General features: G+C 39.3%; 1 protein-coding gene across 4 annotated transcripts in view; it reads right to left on the reverse strand.

The window, feature by feature from the left end:
* Positions 1 to 790: 790 nt before the first annotated feature.
* The window catches only part of parga (poly (ADP-ribose) glycohydrolase a), a 205,126-nt gene continuing 185,398 nt past the window's right edge, over positions 791 to 20,518 (reverse strand). For all 4 annotated transcript variants that reach the window (XM_072583394.1, XM_072583396.1, XM_072583395.1 and 1 more), the window contains 3 exons: positions 6,574 to 6,679; positions 5,108 to 5,236; positions 791 to 1,703 (listed from right to left, as the gene is read on the reverse strand). In XM_072583394.1, coding sequence (XP_072439495.1) covers positions 1,561 to 1,703; positions 5,108 to 5,236; positions 6,574 to 6,679 — 378 coding nt within the window. In that variant the 3' untranslated portion in view covers positions 791 to 1,560. The remainder of the gene's footprint in view (positions 1,704 to 5,107; positions 5,237 to 6,573; positions 6,680 to 20,518) is intronic.

Raw genomic sequence — 20,518 nt, forward strand, 5'->3', positions numbered from 1 at the left:
GTGAAAATTTAATTATGCTAAAATGATATTTTACCTTAACCAACTGAAACTGACAGGTAACTTTTCATTTAACTATTGAAAATGCAATATTATTGGAAAGCAATGCAGTAGCTGAAATCGTTATCCCAACACACTTACAACAAGCTATGTTTCACTGTACTGTATAGATTGAGTGGGAAATAACCAAAATGGTTGCACATTAAGCTGAATATAAAAAAAAAAGTTTGGTGAAAGCCTGAAACTGAATTATGTGAATGCCAAATTGTAATCATAAATATTATTTTCTGTAGAGATAATCTAAAACCCTGGAAATAAAATGGCATAATTTTAAACTCTATTGCTTCAGAACATTTTAAGGTTTCTGTATCACATCAGAAATATTTCAGCTGGTCTGTATTTACCCGAAAATACTGTTTTCTTTCACTGTATAATTGTAAGATCATTTATGTCTTATGGTGCTGCGAATTTTTGAAATACATTCTCTTATGATACATTGATGAATGTTCTAGCTAGTCAATCATGTTTCCCAGATTTTTGAATCCGTTAATCAGACAGTCCCCAAAGGAATTTTTAATGTGGTTGACAGAACTTTCTAGTATTTGCTACCTGAACTCCACTGAATTCACAATGCACCAGATAGGGAATGATTACGAGCCTTTTCCAATCATGTTTTAAGGGCACTGTAACACCTCTCATTTCTAGTCTGTGGGGAATCAGCAGTTTTCATTCTATTATGATCAATCAGAAGATTCAATCCAAAGGACAACCATCAAAAATAACTTCATTAAGCTTTGTACTCAACACCAATCCTTTATTAAGACAGTCAAAAAAAAACTTCTTTACATGTTAGCAAAGAATTCCCCTCATATATGTTAATGACAGGAACTATTCAGCCAACAGCCTAAGGTCCTTACTTTTTGTAGGTATCAAGAACCACAAATAAAATAATTTCAAGTCCTTAAGTAACTTTAAAAACAAAAAAAAAAATCATAATTGTTTTCCCTTCCATCATAAGCTAAAGGTTTTTTTTGCTCCTCTAAATTAAAAGTGTTTAATTTTCATTGATGACACATTAATAAAACCATGCTCAGAGCATGCTGGGGTTTCAACGGTGATTGGATTCTATTAAACAGATTACTCAAAAATCAGAAAATAACATTGGTTTAATTCTTCTAAATAACTGCAATAAGTACATGAAGACAGACAGATTTATATTGGTAATTGCCCTATTTTGATTGCATAAAGTATGGAGGATATGTATTATATATAGAGTGAATATATATATTTTCTCTGTCAGTCCTTTGCCCAAAATGGTTTTTATACCTGAAATTTCAATTTGAACTAATTTAGGCTTGATTTCTAGTACAAGCAAACACTCCTACCAAAAATATTTCAGAAGTGATTCTGTCTGAATAATGGACAATGCTTTGGGATGACTTTTACTGAAGAATGGACCTATCAGCTCAGGATCTCTTGCAAGCTGAATTCTGATATTGAGCTATAAAGCTCAGTCTCCTCATTACTTCAAAGGAAAGTCTTTAAAGGGACCTTGAAAAGCTGTCATTCATCATCCTCATCTGTTGAATCTGTGTATAAGGCTACAGAATCATAAATGAAGTTGTAGAGTTTATTGCGTGGTTTCGAAAAAGGACAGGATCGGCACTCTTCACTGTAATATCGCTCCAAAAGCTTGTAGATATTGCCTGAAAAGAAAAAATGTACAGGTCAATGCTTCATTTTAAGATTTGGGGAGCAAACGTGCACATTATCAGAATTTATTCTGAATTCTGAAGTGCTCAAAAATTATACTCAATATGCAACAGTCCAAATAAAGAGCCAAAATGGATTGATTGGGATGTGTCATGGGTGATTTCTATATGCAGGTGGACTGGGAAAATCAGGTTGGTAAAGGATTGCAAGAAAAGGAATTTGTGGAATGTCTATGAGATGGCTTTTTGGAGGAGCTTATGATGGAGAGCACTAGGGAACAGGCAATACTGGATTTATTGTTGTGCAATGAGGCAGACTTGACAAGGGAGCTTAAGGTGAAGGAACCCTTAGGAGGCAGTGATCATAATATGATTCAAGTTCCAGAGTAAATTCAGAGGGAGAAGACACAATCAGAGGTAAGGGTATTACAGTTGAATAAAGATAACTACAGAGGCATAAGGGAGGAACTGGGAAGAATTGACTGGGAGATGAACCTAGCAGGAAAGACAGTGGAACTGCAATGGCAGGAGTTTCTGGGAGTAATTCAGAAACACATCAGAGATTCATCCCAAGGAAAAAGAAACATAGTACGGAAGGATGAGGCAATCATGGCTGACTCGGGAAGTCAGGGATAGCACAAATGTAAAGAGAAAGCATATAATGTGGCAAAGGGCAATTTGAAACCAGAGGATTGGGAAGTTTACAAGATCAACAGAGGGCAACAAAAAAAGGGAGAAGATTAAATTTGAAAGTAAGCTAGCCAGTAATATAAAAGGAAAGACTATAAGAGTTTCTTTAGATCAATTCCCTACAGCGTAGAAACAGGCCCTTCAGCCCAACAAGTCCACACCGACCCTCTGAAGAGTAACCCACCCAGACCCATTCCCTCTGACTAATGCACCTAACACTATGGACAATTTAGCATGGCCAATTCACCTGACCTGCACATCTTTGGACTGTGGGAGGAAACCGGAGCACCAAGAGGAAACCTACACAGACGCAGGGAGAATGTGCAAACTCCACACAGACAGTCACCTGAGACTAGAACCTGGGACCCTGGTGCTGTGAGGCAGCTGTGCTAACCACTGAGCCACCGTGCCGCCACAATATATAAATTTAGATATATAAAGGGCAAAGGAGAGTCAAAAGTGGACATTGAGCCACTGGAAAATGGCACAGGAGATATAGTAGTGCGGAACAAGGAAATGGCCGAGGAACTGAATAATTATTTCGCATCAGTCTTTTCAGTGGAAGATACGAGTAATATCCCAGAAATTCAAGAGAGTGAGGGAGCAGAACTGAGAATGGTGGCCATCACCAAGGAGAAGGTGCTCGAAAAACTGAATGACCTGAAGGCGGATAAATCACCTGGACCAGATGGATGACACCTCCGAGTTCTAAGGGAGATAGATGAACAGATAATGGAGGCATTAGTGGTGATCTTTCAGAAATTGCTAGAATCAGGGAGGGTCCCAGAGGACTGGAAAATTGCTAACGTGACATAAGGGAATAAGCCAAAAGACTGATTTGCCTGATCTCGGTCATATGTAAAAGCCTGGTATCCATTGTGAAGGATTAGATTTCTGAATATTTGAAAGCGTATGGTAAAATAGGGCAAAGTCACCATGGTTTCATCAAGGGGAGGTCATGTCTGACAAAACTATTAGAATTCTTTGAGGAAGTAACAAGCAGGTTAGACCAAGAACAGCCAGTGGATGTTATCTACCTGGATTTCAAGAAGGTCTTTGACAAGGTGCCTCACAGGAAGCAATAAGAGTTAAGATAAGGGCCAATGGTGACAGAGGCAAGGTGCTAGCATGGATAGATACTTGGCTGTCTGGCAGAAAGCTGAGAGTGGGGATAAAATGGTGGCACAGTGGTTAGCACTGCTGCCTCACAGCACCAGAGACCTGGGTTCAATTCCCGTCTCAGGCGACTGACTGTGTGGAGTTTGCACATTCTGCGTGGGTTTCCTCTGGGTGCTCCAGTTTCCTCCCACAGTCCAAAAATGTGCAGGTCAGGTGAATTGGCCATGCTAAATTGCCCGTAGTGTTAGGTGAAGGGGTAAACGTAGGGGAATGGGTCTGAGTGGGTTGTGCTTCGGTGGGTCGGTGTGGACTTGATGGGCTGAAGGGCCTGTTTCCACACTAAGTAATCTAAAAAAAAAGAGTCCTTCTCAGGATGGCAGCCAGTGACAAGTGGTATTTCGCAAGGCTGTGTTGGGACACAACTTTTCACTGTATACATTAATGATCTAGATGAAGGATTTGAAGGCATTCTGGCTGAGCTTGCAGATGACACAAAGGTAGGTAGAGGGATAAGTGGTATTAAGGAGGTGGGAAGGCTGCAGAAGAAATTTAACAGCTTGGGAGAGTGGGCAAGGAAGTAGCAGATGGGAGTACAATGTGGGAAGTATAAGGTCATGCACTTGGTAGTTTTAGTCCAGGATTCTCTCAAGGTAAACTTGCAGGTTGACTCAGTAAGTAGGAAGACAAATGTAACAATGGCATTTACTTTGAGAGGGCTTGAATATAAAATCAGGGAAGTACGTCTGAGGCTTGAGAAGGCACTGGTCAGACAACATTTGGAATATTGTGTGCAGTTTTGAAGCTCCATAACTCAGGAAGGACGTACTGGCCTTGGAGTGTGTTCAGAGGAAGTTCATGAGAATGGTCCCAAAAACGAAAAGCTTAACTTACGAGGAACGTTTGACGACTCTGGGTTTACTTGATGGGAGTTTAAAAGGATGAGGGGGTATGTAATTGAAACATACAGAATACTGAATGGTCTGGACACACTGGATGTTGGGAAGATGTTTCCATTGGGAGGAGAGACTAGGACCAGAGGGCACAGCCTTAGAGTAAAGGAAAGATCTATTAGAACGGAGATAAGGAGAAATATCTTCACCAGAGAGTGGTGAATCTATGGAATTGCCACAGAATGCTGTGAAGCCAGGCCATTGAGTATATTTAAGACAGAGATAGATAGCTTCTTGATTATCAAAGGGATCAACAGTTAGGAGGAGAAAGGAGGAAATTGGGGTTGAGAAACTTATCAGCCATGACTGAATGGTGGAGCAGACTCAATGGGCTGAATGGCCTAATTTCTGCTCTTATGTTTTTTGGTCATGGCATTTAACAGAAATTTTGCATTTTTAACTTTATACAGAATTTAAATACTTTGGATGCAATGGATCTTTTCCTTTAAAGGAAAGAAAACTTAAGGTCATTTAATTTCTGAAGAAATGTCACTTTGGACACAAAATGTTAACTCTGTTTTTCTCTCTCCACAGATGGTGCTGACCTACTCAGTTTCTCCAGCATTCTATTTGTGTTTGCTATCATTCAATTTATTTCTGATTCTAAATGCTAACAATTCTGTAGAAAGCTTGCCTTACCAATAGTTTGCTCTTTCTCGATGAGGAATTTGTGCATCTCGTATATCTCGATCATTAATTCTCGGTCTCCAAAGGTGGAATAAACCACATCTCGCCCTGCTTCTGCTGCTGCCATCAGCTGCAATAAGGCTGAAATATATTCACGTCAGTTTGTTAGTCTATCAGAAATACATCCTCTGAAGTACTGTGCTTAAACATAACCAAATTTCTCTCAAATGCCAAACAATATTTTGTGAATTTGCAACACTTTTCTTTTGCATTTTGAAACCATCTTCAACCTGGCGTTTAGTATTACTTCGTGGTGCTCAGACTAACTGTATATTTAACAAAAATAATTTTCAAAAAGACAATAGCTTAGCAGCTAATATATCAGAGCTCCTTCTATCCAGAAATATTAGTATTTGGATCACAAATGAGGAAAATATTCTCCAAGAAACAGTCATTATTAAGCAAAGCCTGGGGTAGTAATGAGCCCTTTGGGACCAGTGATGAACTCTAAAATGACATGACTACTGTCAAACCCCACATATAATGAATATTATTTTCCACTTTAACTACTTTTTAATTGCAGGCATTTGTTGATTTTGGGTTGACTTTTGCTTGACCTTTTGATCCAAAAACACATCATTTAGCAAAGCGAAATTACTGTAGTTATTTCATAACAGTCAATTAATCGAAAGTTAGCTTTCCTCTGCATGATTTTTTAAACTAGTATTGATCAGTATCACGATTTTCAGGCAATATGGCTCATACGTTGCCTATAGTTCTGGTGTCGGATGTGATATTTTCTGATTTTCTACATGTTAACTGATGTACTTGAAGAGCCATATACAGATAAATCTGTGCAAAACATTGAGAATGTGTATACTAATTCATATTCATTTAGAGAGAACATGAAAAACCTCTCCAAACAATTTCTGAATTGCTACAGGAACAGACTGCCTGTTATGCTAAAACATTTGGACGAAGTTGAACTGTTCTTTAAGCTCAGATCCAAAAGTTTGAATATTTAAACAGTGATGAACTCACCAATAAGATTAATAAATGGAATTCAGAAATTATTTAGTGAAGCCTCCTTCATAATTTATTAACTCCTGAAAAATCACTTGATTATATGAAAGAAAATAGATGAGCTTTTTTTTTTAAGGACAGCAATTATGTTTCAAACGTTATTGAGACAAATAGCTCTCTGTTATTTTAAATGTTAACTTCTTGCATGAGAGAAAGAATGCCTACAATATCATCTCTCACAAAGAACTTGCATCAATAGATTACTGTGTGAGATCTTCATGCTGCCCGAATTACACCATAACCGAAGAGATATTTTTGAAGTACAATCAGTATTGTTTTGTCGGCAAGTTCCCATGAATGACCAAACAAGCTTCACTTCATGGCACTGTCACATGGGTATATTCAGATAAAACTGGGTAACACTCGTTAAAGTTGTGTAACACATGTTTACTTACATTTTAACCTGGCATCACCACCAAAAGCTCCACACCCCCAGTTTCCTGTAGCCACAGCTGAAAGATTCTTGGGATCTATGCCTGGTCGGACAAAACCACAGTAAGCCTGGAAAAAGGGTAAATATAAACAAAAAGATTTAATGGAAAGTGGGCAAAGGAGACAAACTAATAGTTAATAGGTCTAATTTCTTTTTTGTTACAATGCTAATGTGGGTTTGATCCAGGTCACAGAGTGATTCCATAGTAAAAGCTAATTGATTTAAAAGAGGAATTCTGTTCATCCTCATTCAATGATTTGCTCATATACTACTATTAAGTCTACAGTAACCTTTTTTTGTATTATGGATATTAACAAGATTATCTTTCCTTCTGCTTGATGTTTGTAACTGAAGCATCACCACATCATTGTACCTAGTATGCTGACTGCATATGCAACTAAATTAATGGGATACAAAAGGGAAGCTTAGCTTTTTACTGACTATCCTAGAGTCATTTAATTTTGCATTTTGTACTTTCAGGAAAAGATATTAACTTTCTGATTCTGTTTACTGAAAACCTATTGAGATCATTGGGGATTAGCAGCAATCACCAAGCGAATATTTACACAGCAGCACAGCTGTACTTACAAGACTTGAACGCACACTGGCTTTGTGTACAGATCTTAAGCTGTCTCAATGGGTTTCAGCTCAGCAGAAGTCACACTTTTGAAATATGCTATGTTCCCTTACATATTATTAAATCCTCCTCTTGCTGTTTTTCTTTAGTTGCACCTTGGTGCTTTCCTATAGTGACATGACTGTAAGATTGGCAACTTGGTGTCTTGGGGAAAATTGTCTTGTGATTCCCAAATAAGGAGTGTTTTACAATTGGGTCCAAGTAAGCTACACTACTGAGTGGTCTTTACTATTTCAGGCTACTTTTAACATGAATCACTGGAAAAATTACTCTATCTTTAGATCCATATTAAGGACAAAAGAGTAATGAGAGAGAATAGGGACTCTTAAAAGTCTGCAAGGCTGCCTTTGTGGAACAGCAGGAGATGGGGGAAGATACTAAGTGAGTATTTAGCATCAGTGTTTCAGAAGAAAGATATGGAAGATGAAGAATTTGGGGAAATAGTGACATTTTGAAAAGAGGTGGTGGTGCTGACAGTCTTAAACCTCAAAAGGGGATAAATCCTTAGGACCTGATCAAATGCATCCTAGAACTCCGTGGGAAGCTAGGGAAATGATTGCCATGACCCTTGCTGAGATAGTTGTATCAGTGATAGCCACAGGTGAAGCGCCGGAAGACTGGAGGTTGGCTAATGTGATGCCACTATTTAAGAAAGGAGGTAAGATGAGCCTGACATCAGTGATGGGCAAGTTGTTGCAAGGGATCTTGAAGGACAGGAGTTACATGTATTTGGAAAGGCAAGGACTATTAGGGATAGTTGAGATGGCTTTGTGCATCTGAAATTGTGGCTTACTAATTTGATTTTTTTGAACAGTTAACAAAGAGGATTGATGAGGGCAGAGCAGTGGGCATGATTTATATGGATTTCACTAAGGCATTCAACAAGGTTCTGCTTGGTAGACTGGTCAGCAAGGTTAGATTACATGGAATACAGGGAGAACCCTTTTAAATCTTTCCCCTCACCTTAAAGCTATGCCCTCCAGCTATGACTCCCCTTCCCTGCAAAAAAGGATCTTGGTTATTCACCCTATCCATGCCCCTCATGATTTTATGAACTTCTATAAGGTCAGCCCTTCATTTCGAACACTCCAAAGAAAATAGTTCCAGCTATTCAGCCTCTCCCGATAGATCAAACCCTCCAACCCTGGCAATATCCTCATGCTTTCTTTAATGAAGGTTATGGTCTTTCACAAATTTTTGTTATCTATTTAAACACAGGCCTAGGATGCTGTCTTGTTAGGGTCTGTAACTTTGAAAATATGAATTTATTTTACTCATATTCTTCTTCAGCTCCAGTAGGTTATCTACATCATTAGCACTGCACAAGTCCTGGTTAAGTAGTGAAGCCGATAGAGATTGAGCCAGATAAGGAGAGCACACTTGCTTCCCTGGTTTACTTTTTGAAGCAGCTGGATCTTTATGACAATCTGGCAACTGGTAGAAGCTTTTTCTTATCTTTTAAATATTTTTAAAAATCAATTTCAGTTTTTGAAATGGTATGGTGGGATTTAAACTCATGACCTCCAGTTGTGAATTCAAGCTTCTGAATTTTTAGTCCATTAACATACCATAATGCTCTTTGAAACCCCTGTAGTTCAGTTAAAAGAAAATGAAAATGAGAAATAGAACGAAGTACATTCCAAATGAGAAAAAACTGGAAGGGAATACAGTCTAGAGAAGGTTCACTAAATTGATTATGGCAATGGAGAGATTTTGAGAGAATGAGTAGATTGGGCCTGTACACATTGAAGTTTGGGTGTACGAGTGGAGACCTTACTGAAATGTACAACATTCTTACTAGCCTTCATGGGGTAAATGTGGAGAAGTTGTTTCCTCTTATGGGAGGCTCTAAGAGCAGATAGCATAATCTTGCTCATTTAAGATAAAGATGAGCAGGACTTCTTTTTACGCTGTGGAAGTAATTTATCATTCAGTACTTTGGAGCATCCTGAAGATGTTAGTAGTGTTATTTTAATAAACTGTTTTTGTTTCTTTCTGAGTTTGTGAAAGAAAGATGGGAAAGAAACATCAATTTTGTGCTGGTGGTGAGGTGTGCCAAGAAGACATTTCAGGATCAGCCAAAGTAGATTAGCTGAAATAAACTTAAAATTTCAATTTACGCAGAGACAATTACGAAATAATTTATGAAAGCTGTGAAGAATGTTATTAAAAATTATGAATTTTAAACTGAAAAGCATTACTTACAAATAAAATGAACTCAAGAAACTACCAAAGTATACAGTGTTTGTTCCCAAGCTACAGATATATAATTTATTTTTGCAGGAAGTACATTTTAAATATATTCTAAACATATATATCTGAACATGACTTAATAAAGTCAAATGCTTTTAATGTAATGTGTTCAAGGAAAGTTTTGTAACCTCAGCAAGAATTTCAATTCTTGCATTTACTTATCTTATGTACTCAACAGAAACAATAGTTCTTAAAATAATGCATTTTGTGCAGTCAAGTAAATTTAGATTTTACTCTAAAGAGTATCAGAAATAAGGTGGGTGAACTTAAGGCATGGATGGGTACCTGGGACTACGATGTTGTGGCCATCACGGAAACGTGGATAGAAGAGGGACAGGAATGGTTGTTCCCGGTTACAGATGTTTCAGTAAGATGAGGGAGGGTGGTAAAAAAGGAGAGGGGATGGTGTTGCTAATTAGAAATGGTATAACGGCTGCAGAAAGGCAGTTCAAGGGGAATCTGCCTTTGGAGATAGTATGGGCTGAAGTCAGAAATAGGAAAGGTGCAGTCACCTTGTTGGGTGTTTACTATAGGCCCCCCAATAGCAGCAGAGATGTGGAGAAACAGATTGGGAAACAGATTTTGGAAAGGTGCAGAAGCCACAGGGTAGTAGTCATGGGCGATTTCAACTTCCCAAATATTGATTGGAAGCTCTTTAGATCAAGTAGATTAGATGGGCGGTGTTTGTGCAGTGTGTCCAGGAAGCTTTTTTAACTCAGTATGTAGATTGTCTGACCTAGGGGAGGCCATATTGGATTTGGTACTTGGTAACGAACCGGGACAAGTGATGGGCTTGTTAGTGGGTGAACATTTTGGTGATGGTGACCACAATTCTGTGACTTTCACAGTGAGAGAGATAGGTGCGTGCAACAGGGTAGGTTTTACAATGGGGGGGGGGGGGGGGGGGGGGGGGGGGGGAAGAAGGGTAAATACGATGCTGCAAGACAGGATCTGAGGAGCATAAGTTAAGAGCTTAAGCTGTCAGGGAAGGATGTCGTGGAAATGTGGAACTTTTTCAAGGAACAGATACGACGTGTCCTTGATATGTATGTACCTGTCAGGCAGGAAAGAGATGGTCGTGAGAGGGAACCTTGGTTGACGAGGGAGGTTGAATGTCTTGTAAAGAGGAAGAAGGAGGCTTTCATAAGGTTGAGGAAACAAGGTTCAGACAGAGCGTTGGAGGGATACAGGATAGCCAGAAGGGAGCTGAAGAAAGGGATTAGGAGAGCTAAGAGAGGGCATGAAAAGTCTTTGGTGGGTAGGATCAAGGATAACCCCAAGGCATTTTATGCGTATGTGAGAAACAGAATGACGAGAACGAGGGTAGGTCCGATCAAGGACAGTAGTGCGAGACTGTGTATTGAATCGGAAGAGACAGGAGATGTCTTGAATGAGTACTTTTCTTCAGTATTTACAAATGATAGGGAACGTATTGTTGAAGAGGAGCGTGTGAAACGGACTGGTAAGCTAGAAGAGATACTTGTTGTTAGGAAGGAAGATGTGTTGGGCATTTTGAAAAACTTGAGGATAGACAAGTTCCCCGGGCCTGACGGGATATATCCTAGGATTATGTGGGAAGCAAGAGAGGAAATTGCAGAGCTGTTGGCAATGATATTTTCGTCTTCACTGTCAACAGGGGTGGTACCAGGGGACTGGAGAGTGGCGAATGTTGTGCCCCTGTTCAAAAAAGGGAATAGGGATAACCCCGGGAATTACAGGCCAGTTAGTCTTACTTCGGTGGTAGGCAAAGTAATGGAAAGGGTACTGAGGGATAGGACTTATGAGTATCTGGAAAGACACTGCTTGATTAGGGACAGTCAGCACAGATTTGTGAGGGTAGGTCTTGCCTTACAAGTCTTATTGAATTCTTTGAGGAGGTGACCAAGCATGTGAATGAGGGTAGAGCAGTGGATGTAGTGTACATGGATTTTAGTAAGGCATTTGATAAGGTTCCCTATGGTAGGCTTATGCGGAAAATCAGGAAGCATGGGATAGAGGGAAATTTGGCCAGTTGGATAGAAAACTGGCTAACCGGTCGAAGTCAGAGAGCGGTGGAACATGGTAAATATTCAACCTGGAGCCCAGTTACAAGTGGAGTTCCCCAGGGATCAGTTCTGGGACCTCTGCTGTTTGTAATTTTTATTAATGGCTTGGAAGAGGGAGTCGAAGGGTGGGTCAGTAAATTTGCAGATGCTACGAAGATTGGTGGAGTTGTGGATAGTGAGGAGGGCTATTGTCAGCTGCAAAGGGACTTAGATATGATGCAGAGCTGGGCTGAGGAGTGGCAGATGGAGTTCAACCCTGTCAAGTGTGAGGTTGTCCATTTTGGAAGGACAAATAAGAATGCGGAATACAGGGTTAACGGTAGGGTTCTTAGTAAGGTGGAGGAGCAGAGGGATCTTGGGGTCTATGTTCATAGCTCTTTGTAAGTTGCCACTCAGGTGGAGAGAGCTTGTAAGAAGGCCTATGGTGTATTAGCATTCATTAGCAGAGGGATTGAATTCAAGAGTCGTGAAGTGATGTTGCAACTGTACAGGAGCTTGGTTAGGCCACATTTGGAGTACTGTGTGAAGTTCTGGTCACCTCACTTTAGGAAAGATGTGGAAGCTTTGGAGAGGGTGCAGAGAAGATTTACCAGGATGTTGCCTGGAATGGAGAATAGGTCGTACGAGGATAGGTTGAGAGTACTAGGCCTTTTCTCATTGGAACGGCGAAGGATAAGGGGTGACTTGATAGAGGTTTATAAGATGATCAGAGGAATAGATAGAGTAGACAGTCAGAAACTTTTTCCCCGGGTACAACAGAGTGTTGTAAGGGGACATAAATTTAAGGTGAAGGGTGGAAAGTAGAGAGGGGATGTCAGGGGTAGGTTCTTTACCCAGGAGAGTGGTGGGGGCATGGAATGCGCTGCCTGTGGGAGTGGCAGAGTCAGAATCATTGGTGACCTTTAAGCGGCAATTGGATAGGTACATGGATAGGTGCTTAAGCTAGGACAAATGTTCGGCACAACATCGTGGGCCGAAGGGCCTGTTCTGTGCTGTATTGTTCTATGTTCTATGTACTCATTCTATGTCATTTAATTTAAATATTATGCATTTTGCATTTAAACTAGGCTTCCAAAAAATTGCCAAGAAATGGCAGGCAATAAGCTACATTGCTGGATCATAGATCAGTGCTCATTATAAACATTGACATATGTAGGTATAATATAATTTATTTTTGGATAGGCTTATCTCTCACAAACATTGGCTGTCATATTTGTTCCATGGCAAATATACAATGTTGTAATAGATTAGTCTCAGTATATGTTTCAGTCTGATTCAATTGCCAAAGATATACGCGAGAGCTTAACAGCATCGGAATGGAGACAGGTTTCTTGTGCGTTTATACATTATTCCATAGAAGTAACTCAATCCAAGCAAAATAAATTGCTCTGTGCTAGAACAGCAGCAGTCATTAAATCACAAGAGAAATGGCTTCAGACCCTCATAAATCCAAAGGCACAAATTCAATGCTTTAGATTTTGGAGGTTTTGTAGCCAGTACTGGCATTAATCGTATCATTAATAGGGAGTTACATGGACTTCTTAAAAAAAGATTTCAGCAGCAACAAATACTGACAACTCGTAATTGTCTATCACCATTCAAGTAACAGAAATTCCATGGGCATATAATACAAAACAAACAAAAAAAAATTGAAAGGTGGTAAGAACAGACAAAATCTGAAAGTATTCCAGTATCATTTCAAAGGGGAGCGATCCCTGGGATCCGTACCAATATTCAACCCTCAATTAAGATTACCAATATAGCTGCCATGTTTCCTACAACAGTAGGAATTGCTACAGAAGTCGAGGGTCCCTGTACAATGGGTTTCAAGATGCCTTCGACATAGCCAGAGGTTCTCACATAGGGTTTCATTGCCTGATATGATGGTACAAGAAAAAAGAACTGGCCTATGCCCCCAGATTTAGAAGGGGAGGGATGAAGCGTTTGTAACAAGGTTATAGGTGGACCTCATAGATTATGAGTTCCCTAATTGAGGATGTTAATACGATGCTTCAAGCGCACACGTAAGTTATGGGGTGTATTTATTTTTGCAGAATTACATTTTATTTTGCTCAAAAGCAGCATGAATCTATGTAAAACTGTAAAACTATGCAAAGAGCTTGTCAGTCTGAATCAACATTGGGACACAGACAGACTTCACAACTGTTGCTAGAAACGCTGAGCTATCTTGAGAATGTAATTTAAAAGAAGTTCTAGGATTTATATATCAAAGAACAGAAACCAACATCTTCCATGCTAAAAGATGAAAGATTTAAACTAAAATTGTTTAATGTATCACAGCTCCATGACACTGGACTCCTTTGGCTATAAATTCTGTGATCATGATCTTATTCTCCACAACCAAGGAGTGGTGTTGCGAAAGCTAGTGCTTCCAAGTAAGCCTGTTGGACGATAACCTGGCGTGTGTGATTTTTAAACTTTGTCCACCCCAGTCCAACACCATCACCTCCAATTCAGATCTGAGCTTTGTACATCACAGGACCTGATCTGTGTTGACTATGTCTCTTACTCATGCAGGACCATTTCCACACTTCAGTGTCAAATGTCATACCCGAAAGTAAACTCTCTCGCTCAGAGTAGTCTTGTGTCCAGCACTGACGTTCCTGAAGCTGTTTCACCTCCCCCTCACTCTCGCAGGTCTGGGAAGATCAGATTGAACCTGGTGTGGAGTCTTTTCCCCATTAGCAACTCTGCTGGAGCTCTCCTTGTAGTTCCATGTAGGGTGGTCCAATAATCAAAGAGGAAACGGGACAGTTTGGTATCTAGTGAAGCTGTAGGCTGTTCCTTTAAGCCTGCCTTTAAAGTTTGGACTGCTCTTTCCACCAGACCATTGAATGATGGATACTATGGAGTCGTCCTAACATGCTGAATGCCATTCGGCTTCAGGAAATACTAGAATTCCCTGCTGGTCCATGATGGCCTATTGTCTGTGACCAACACTTCGGGAGTCTGTGCATTGAAAACTATGCTTACAATTTCTGTGTTTAACCAATGACCTCTATGCACATCAACCAATTTGTACGTCCACAATGAGTAAGAGCTTTGCGCTGTTATGGACTAGGCCAGATCACTCAAAACATTCTTAAGCAGGCAGCCTACACCATAACTTTGCAATTTGTTTCAATAAGTGTACAGTGAAAATTACTTGGGAGTTAAGTTATCCAAGTTGACTACTAGATTTTAAAAAAACAGTCAAAACTTTATTCACAAAATTACACAATGAAACACAAAGAACAGAATAAAGAACCCCTGCAGAATTCAGTCTATCCAAACTAGACTTAAGTATGCTGTTCTGAATATACACAACAGTCCCAATAAGTGAACTCCCTTTAAAAACCTATAGTTAGAACACATGCTTACAAGTTGAACGAAAGACAGAATGTGAGAGAGAGAGAGAGAGAGAGAGAGAGAGAGAGAGAGAGAGAGAGAGAGAGAGAGAGAGAGAGAGAGAGAGAGAGAGAGAGAGAGATTCCCTCACCAGTTCAAGACTGAACTAAACTGCTTAGCCAGATAGCTGACCACTCCCATTTCATTATACAGGTCACTTCTAAAACATGACCACTTTGGACTGAAGACTCATCTGTTTATATATAAACAAAAGGGCTCTCAAAATCCTTTTCATTTCTGTACCAAACCAGACAGATCGAAGCCCGGCCTGGTTTATTACCCCACTGAAAAAGATCAAGAGTCTCCTTGAACCAAGAAACAGCTTTTAGAATAAAAAGGGACTAGCTTTGTGACAGCACCCATGAAAATGCTGACATAGTTAATATGTAACAAAATCCATGATTTTCCCAGTCATTCCCACAAATGGGGTGGGGGGAAGCTGCTGCCAGTAATTTCTGTCCTTGTTGGCACCCTGGTTACTGCCACACCAATTTGGCTGCATCTGTATCCAATCCTAGTCACCAGACATAACATCTCGCGAACATCTTCATTTTGGACAGCTCTGGACAACCCATTGGAGTTTTAACAAGTATGTGGTGGCGACCTTTGCTCGGGAGAATCACTCTTGCTCCCCATAATAAAACGTCGTCCTCTGGTGATCTGGTGTCTCCAGGTCTAGAGAGGTTTCAATTCAGGTTGTGATGGCCCTTTTGTTTCCCTCATCACCAGCAACTGTTTTAATTTTGCCAGGACCAGATCATTTTGCGTCTACAATCTGATATTGTCAGTAGTGACCAGAAGGGTGTCCAGAAAGTTTAAAACTTGAATGGATTCCTCCAGCAGTCTCACCACTGCCACCATAAAGATATTGGTGGAACAGTCCCAAGCAAAGATGACTGCTGAACCTGTCTTCTCTATCTGGGCGTACTTGCACTGTGCATCTGCCAAAGTCTGTGAGGCATATGCCATTGGGCTCTCCTCTCCATTGGGCCATTGGTGAGGCAACACTAGCCCAATACTATATAAGGAGGCATTTCATGTCAAGTATGAGATCTTGTTTGGGACCAGTGTGCCAACACCCGAGACAATGACAGCTTCCTTAAATGCGCCATCTCAGCTACGAGACTATTTCCAAGGTCACTCCTTTTTCAACAGCAAATGTAAGGGTGCCAGGTTACAAATTAACTTTCTGTAATAATTCACCAATCCAAAGAAAGACTGAATCTCTGGTACAGAAGTGGGAACTGGGACACCTTTGATCAGTCTCACTTTATCCTCCATTGGGTGAAATGCGCTCTTGTTGACTCTGTAGCCCTAGCAGGTCACTTGGGGTGTCTGGAAGACACATTTTTCCCTTGTCAAACATCTTCCATCATCTGCTGGAAAATGGCTGAGTTGATACCCCAAATGGCAATCTTGCGAATTGGTACAAACTCTTATAGGTAATAATTGTGGCTCAGTTGTGGGGATCTTCATCAAACACAATTGCAGGCATGTGTGGCTCAAGTCCAACTTTGTGAAGGACACCCAACTGCCAGCTTTGCGTTTAAGTCCTCTATGCAAGAGATTGGGTATTTATCCAGGTGCAAGAAGCAGTTTACCATTTGTTACAAATCTCCACAAAGCTGAACTGACCTGTCAGGCTTCACAATTGGTATGACCAGTGCTGCCCATTCCACAATCTGGGCTGGTTTAATGATTCCTTTGCTTTCCAGTCTCCTGATTTCTGCCTCCACTTTTGCATGTTAGGCAAATGGCACTGGGTGGGCCTTGTAAATCATGGAATTCTTTCCTGGTTAACATGCGAGGTGGCCTCGACTCCCTTTATAATTCCTAGATCTTCCTGAAAATCTTCTAGGTATTTAATTAGGGCTTCACTCAGTCAGTTGCTTTCTAACTGAAAAACATTGAGTCATTCAAGGTGAATCTTTCTAAACTAATTTTGCCCCAACACGTTTGGACCCAAGCTTTTTACTACATTCAACTACATTGAACCAGCTGTTTCACATACGAGAATGGTGCTGATGTTCTATGCTTAATCTGCAAAGTTTCTCGGTCTAGCCAAGGTCTTCAACAAATTCCAAGGTTGGAGTCCAGAGCATATTTTGGTTGCTTTTCATCTGTCCCATTGTCATTTGCCTGGAAAAAGTAATGCATTCTTTTCATCTTTGATGGCAGGATCAAGTGAGTCAAGCTTACCAAATAATGGCATGATGCCAGAACTGCTTACCCCAAATCAAAGATGATTGTTGCAAGTGAATTTCTTCAGGAGCGTTTCTTTTTTCTTATAGCCACTGAAATAATGCCACAAAGTCACGTGGTCTGTCACGGAGTCACCTTGCATTCACATGCGCATAGTAGTTGACACTGGTCTGGATTCCTGAGCGCCAGCTCTCGGCCTGAAGAGAATCTCTGACACTTCTGTTTGGAGCCCTAATCAGGGAACGCATATTCTGACGTCCATCTAGTTTACATGTTACCATCACTACACTGGAGAACTTGAGAGAAGAGGTCGAATAAGCAAAGTGTGAATATTTGTTGAGGCAGTCCAAGTTGGAGGGTGCCTCAGCAAATGTTAGGCTCCTAATAACTGAAAGTGCTGTAGGTCCACAAGTTCTCAGGAGAGGTTTTGAGGGTGTTCCAAGTTTATGTCTTCTAAAATGACAAATTAGAATTCCTTTGTGAATTAGCATTTTAACGTCTTTCTTGACTACATCTATACCATAAAGCTCGCCCATTAACCCATATTTACCTCAGATTAATACTGAATAGTCAAAATTGTTGCTTCTTATAAATGGCTTAGAATCATCACCTTACCTGTCCAGTACACCTATTTAGCCATTACTACATATATTTTTGCTTATTCAAGTTTGTACAATTTTTCTTTTTTAAGTGTCTCAATTTAGCCATGGGATCCTGCCATTTAATTTAAAGGTTCATTAACCATCAAGTGTCAGAGCTTGTTTACCAGGGAAGATTATGAAGTGAATGGCATAAAAGGCAATTAAGGGTGTTTCTGGATAACAAAGAGATTGTCATACATGGCAAAGATATGTTCATGATTTCTAAAAGAACAGCAAGTTTATTAAATTGAAAAGTGCTTCTCTCTTCTAACAAAATTCTTAGACGCAACTAGTACTGCAGTCTTCTATAATTGTTGGTATACCTTCTTATACAAAACAATTCCTAAGGAAGTTTGGCATAAATGTCAAAACCATGTAGTTCTGATTTAATGAAGTCATGCTGTAAGGTAATTATTCTTCCTGGACAGAGGAATAAAGAACATAGACACTATGGTTGCCTGGCATGCATACAAACTCCTATGTACACAACAAGTCATCAAAATTAAAAATGCTTTATGCCCGCAACCTTTGTTTTGGCACATATTAATTTTTTTAAATTGCTATGTACTTGTTTATTCAGTTGATCCAAGAGGTAGATTATTTTAGTTTACACCTGTGTGAAGGGTAACATGTATAGTCATACTAGCACTACATAAAGTGTAAAATAAAAAAGCATTTTCACTGTTCCATTTTTTTTTGCTTATACAATAAGACTGTCTGGCAAAAACTGAATGTGGGAGACCAATTAATTTAAACAAAAATATTTAATTGCTACCAGTTTTAAAGCTCTAGCAAAATGACTTACTGACAGTTCTGTTTCTAATAGAAACAGATGAATTCTTTAATCTGCAAGAATCTCTTCCCAGCTTGAAGAATCTTCAAATTATCATCCCATGCTTGCCTCCAATTTCAGCTACATGCATTGAAGTGCTGTTTGATTTTTTCTGAATAATCAAATGCATAAAGGAAGCCTTGCATTTATATAAAAGCACTTTACTGCAATTTGCAAACACTTTAAAATGTTGCATGCACAATTAACTATTTGGACTTTAGTGGCAGAATTTTACCAGTTTTCAACAGAGTAATAACCAATCGGTTTCTATTAGGGATGAGTGATATATTTAGTCAACATGTTTGAAGAATCTCTGATCTTATAAGGCCTTAAAGTGTACCACAAGAACCAGAAGAGATGGAAGCTCATTTCAATGCTTCCTGAAATGGTTAAGGATAGGGATCTATTTTAAGTAGTAAAGAACAATTGAAATATTTTGATGTAATAGGTTCTGTGGAGTTGCTATCAAGCATTTGGGATCAAAACAGAAAATAAAAATCTGCACGTCATCTTTTAGTAACAATATTCAACTAATTTATACAGCAGCAATGTACACACTTCTTTAAAATTTAAATTGGGTTTTATTGAGCTAACTGACAGTTATTTGATCATCGAAACATTACAGCATTTCACTACAGAGGCAATTCTGGACATTTATGCAACATTTCCTTGCTAATTCAAATTAAGCTATTAACTGATGCATAAAATTGGGTAAGGTATTCCAAAGTACATTTCAAGAGCCGACTGCTCTGGAAAGTGACAACTAACTGGTGAAGATCCACAAGTAGTACAAATTCAGCATCTGGCTATCTGAATGTTATATGAATATGGACTTTCAACAGGACAAATAATAAAACTGACACACACAGTAACAAAGAGTATCAGAGATGGTAGTTTGGGGCTACTGGGGTCAGCACTGCCTTTTCTTTATTTGGAAGAGCCACAAGTGAAACAAATTAATGATCAGTCCTATTGACACTGCCAAAAATGCTTTGAAAATTGTTTTAATTTACTACAGTTTACTAATTTACTAGTTAGTGGCATGTGAAATCTATAGACACAGCACTTTCACTAACGCAATGTATCATCGATAAACAATTTGCAGAATCATGCTCAAATTTAGATAGGAGCGTTTATCTATTCACAAGTGAAACTTAGTGATTCATAATTCTAATCCAATACAGATGCAAATACTCTTAAATGTGACTGAACAATTTGTCACTACAAAATGTGTTTGGGATGATGATTTAGTTTATCAATTAAACGGCCACTAAAGTTTACAATATTCATTTATTGCGGTTTTGGACTACAGGAATTTTCATAGATAACTTTTTGTTAAACAACTTCTTTACATGTTATCACTTTGACAACTACCAATCATCAGAGAGAATAAACTGAAAATTCAAACTGTGTTATAAATCTTATAGACTTGAACTACTTTTATGGCCGGTGATGCAAAAGATCCTCTGTAACATTTAATTATCGACATAACTCTACTACATTTCAAATTTATAATATGCACTTGTGCTTCAGAGAACTAAACATATAATGCACACAATCTGTATAAACTAAAACTCAGCACTGCTTATTAAATTGTGCTACTTGAGTGCTGACCAAATTGTACATAGTAGCAATATGCATGCAATTGTAAGAAGTTAGCAGCCTTGATTTTGATTTTGCATGCGAGAACATATGACAAGAGTTTCCATAGATATTTTAAAGAGAACACATAATAAAGTGAATCTTGGTTCTACAGAAGGGGAGTGTGGGGAAAGAAAATGGCCAATAAATTGAACAGGTACTTTACATAGATCTTCACTACATCCCAGAAATAGCTGTAGAGTGGGGGGAGAAGAGGGAGAAACTCACAGGTAGTTCTTTCCTGAGCA

Source organism: Chiloscyllium punctatum, chromosome 13 (genome assembly GCF_047496795.1).
Source record: "Chiloscyllium punctatum isolate Juve2018m chromosome 13, sChiPun1.3, whole genome shotgun sequence".
Taxonomy (NCBI): domain Eukaryota; kingdom Metazoa; phylum Chordata; class Chondrichthyes; order Orectolobiformes; family Hemiscylliidae; genus Chiloscyllium; species Chiloscyllium punctatum.